At 45.5% G+C, this 2,926-nt stretch overlaps 1 protein-coding gene across 1 annotated transcript; it reads left to right on the top strand.

The window, feature by feature from the left end:
- Nucleotides 1-1,585: 1,585 nt before the first annotated feature.
- Nucleotides 1,586-2,506, top strand: LOC308128164 (uncharacterized protein; the record flags this gene model as incomplete). The annotated part of the gene is made up of 1 exon (XM_080493842.1): nt 1,586-2,506. One exon carries the CDS (start codon nt 1,586-1,588, stop codon nt 2,504-2,506), a length of 921 nt encoding a protein of 306 aa, XP_080349968.1.
- Between the last annotated feature and the right edge of the window lie 420 nt (nt 2,507-2,926).

Raw genomic sequence — 2,926 nt, forward strand, 5'->3', positions numbered from 1 at the left:
ATGTTGGTAAGGCTATAGTAAGACCTCGGAATGGTGACAGTTGTCGAAAATAAACACATTGCTAGATTTTGATATAAAATGTTGGTAAGGCTATAGTAAGACCTCCAAATGGTGACAATTGTCGAAAATAAACACGTCGCTAGATTTTGATATAAAATGTTGGTAAGGCTATAGTAAGACCTCGTAATGGTGACAGTTGTCGAAAATAAACCCGTTGCTAGATTTTGATATAAAATGTTGGTAAGGCTATAGTAAGACCTTGGAATGGTGACAGTTGTCGAAAATAAAGACGCTGGTGGAATTCAATAAAAACTGATGGTAAGGCTATAGTAAGACCTCGGGAATGGTGACAGTTGTCGAAAATAAACACGTTGCTAGATTTTGATATAAAATGTTGGTAAGGCTATATTAAAGCCCCGTTTCCACAGTTCCCCTTGGTACCGGTACCGATCAGGTACCGGTTACTATCCGTAACCAGACCCGTATCAGTGCCGCGTTTCCATTACACGGGTATTGGTTTGAAATGTAGGCGGGGTTATGAACGGCCGCGTAATCACACAGGATGTGACGCCATTACGCAGCGGTCAACGCGGGAGAACTCGAGGAACAAACATGGAGGACTCTGAGATCGTCGTGTTCTTTCTCCTGGCCTTTTGCTTCTTTGCTAAACAGAGACAGGCTGTTTTGCAGAGAAGGCTACAGACTTTAGACGAGTAGAGCGCCGAGGAGGACAGCCGTGAGCAGGAGAGACGGGAGGAGGAGGAGATCCGTGAGGAGGAGGAGAGGCGGGAGGTGGAGGAGATATGGGAGGAGGAGGAGAGACGACTGCGGGAGAGAAGAAAGAGGCGACACAACCGGGTAACTGTACTTTACTTCAGTGAAAATATAGAGCATACTTTTACTTTCACCCCATGACGTTTGGCCCCGATTATCTGTAGTTTTTACTCCATTACATGTCTAAAATGCACCTCATGATTAATCAGCCATTAAAATGTCACCTTCATAAAAATGTTGTTATTTTCAATAGTTACTTCTAGTAGTTGTTTTACCGCTGCAGAAGCCATTTGTACTTACTTTAGTTTATTGTACAGTTATTGGGAAGAGATATATTTCACCTGTAATTCATAATTCTTCAGATTACGTGTTACCGAAAACGGGAAGCCTCATACTGGGCTTTTTTAGTAATTTAAAAGTGTTTCCAATTTTCTTATGTCACTGGCTTTTAATTAAGATTAGATAAGATATCCTTTATTTATCTCACATGTGGAGAAATTTGCAGTGGTACAACAGGATAGTAAAAAAGAAAGAAGCACACATAGCAGAAACTAGAAAAACAGTTAAAAATACAATATAATAAAATAGAAATAGATTGATGTTTAAATGTGTATAAATGTGCTGTTATGTCTCCCAGGTCATCCTGGCAGCGCTGCAACAACACCGCCACAGGCCTACAAGTTGGGCTGTCACTCGAAGCAACGACTGGTGGGAGAAGATAGTGCCTGGCTTCACAAGCACACAGTGGGTGCAGAACTTCCGGATGTCTGAAGAGACCTTTCGCTACCTGTGTGGGAGAGTGTGTCCAGCGATGGAGAGGCGTGACACAAGCTTCCGTGTGTGTGTCCCTCTTACCAAAAGAGTTGCCATAGCTGTGTGGAAACTTGCAACGAATGCCGACTATCGCAGCATTGGCCACCTGTTTGGTGTCAGCAAGACCACCGTGTGTCGCTGTGTGCAGGACTTTTGTGACGCTGCTGGTCAGTTCCTGGTTCCAGAACAAATCAAATTTCCAGACCAGGAGAAGCTGCAGGAAATGGCAGCCTACTTCCAGAACAGGTGGGGGCTTCCGCAGTGTGTTGGGGCAATAGATGGGTCGCATATTCCCATTTTGGCACCACAGGACTGCCACTGCGATTACTTCAATCGGAAAGGCTGGCACTCCATTATCCTTCAGGGAGTTGTGGATGGAAGGGGTCTGTTCTGGAGTGTTTTCACTGGCATGCCTGGCAGTCTGCACGACGCGCGTGTTCTCAGACTGTCCACCTTCTGGGAATTGGTTGACCGTGGCTGCCTTTTCCCTGCATGCACCAGCAACATCGGCGGGGTGGATGCAGGCTTCTACATCCTGGGTGACTCCGCCTACCCACTGCAGAGCTGGCTCATGAAACCCTTCCCGGACACTGGGCGGCTGACAGCAGGGCAGCAGGTGTACAACCGGAAGATCTCCAGAGCTCGGGTGGTGGTGGAGAACGCCTTTGGAAGGCTGAAAGGCAGGTGGCGCTGCCTGTTGAAGCGGAATGACAGTGATGTCAGCCTCGCAAAATCCATGGTGCTGGCGTGTTGTGCTCTGCACAATCTTTGTGAGACTCATGGAGAGGAGTACAACAACGGATGGAGCCACACTGTGGAGGCAAGCGATGCAGCTGAAGCTGTGGTGGCACTGGGACAGGGTGCAGATGAGGAAGGCAGGGATGTGAGAGAGGGACTCCTGCAATTCCTAAATGCATGAAGTGTTTGTAAATAGAGCTGTATATATTTGAAGAACCTGTTTGGTGTTGTGTTATTTTAAAAACCTGTTACTGTTACCTGAGTTAGTTTTGTTTTTCTTGTTCTACTTGTTTCAGGCTGCATTAAATCTGCAACACTGATCTTTGCGCCCTTGTTGTCCATCTACAAGCCAAACAAATCAGAAAGCTCACTGCTAACAACCCCATCCAAGTTTTTCTGAAAGTGTCTGACAGAAAAAATAATCTGAATTGTAACAAGTTTTCATTCCAAACTTTTTCCTCACAAAATACGGCTCAGTTCACACCCCAGTCAGAGTGGAGACCTCCAGCACATCACAAGTGTTGACCAAAAAGTAGATGCGCATATTGGGGTGTGAAAAAACTCTTTATTTGAACATATTATTTACATATTTGAACCGGCT

This window comes from Lipophrys pholis (assembly GCF_963383615.2).
Source record: "Lipophrys pholis genome assembly, contig: SCAFFOLD_30, whole genome shotgun sequence".
Lineage (NCBI taxonomy): Eukaryota > Metazoa > Chordata > Actinopteri > Blenniiformes > Blenniidae > Lipophrys > Lipophrys pholis.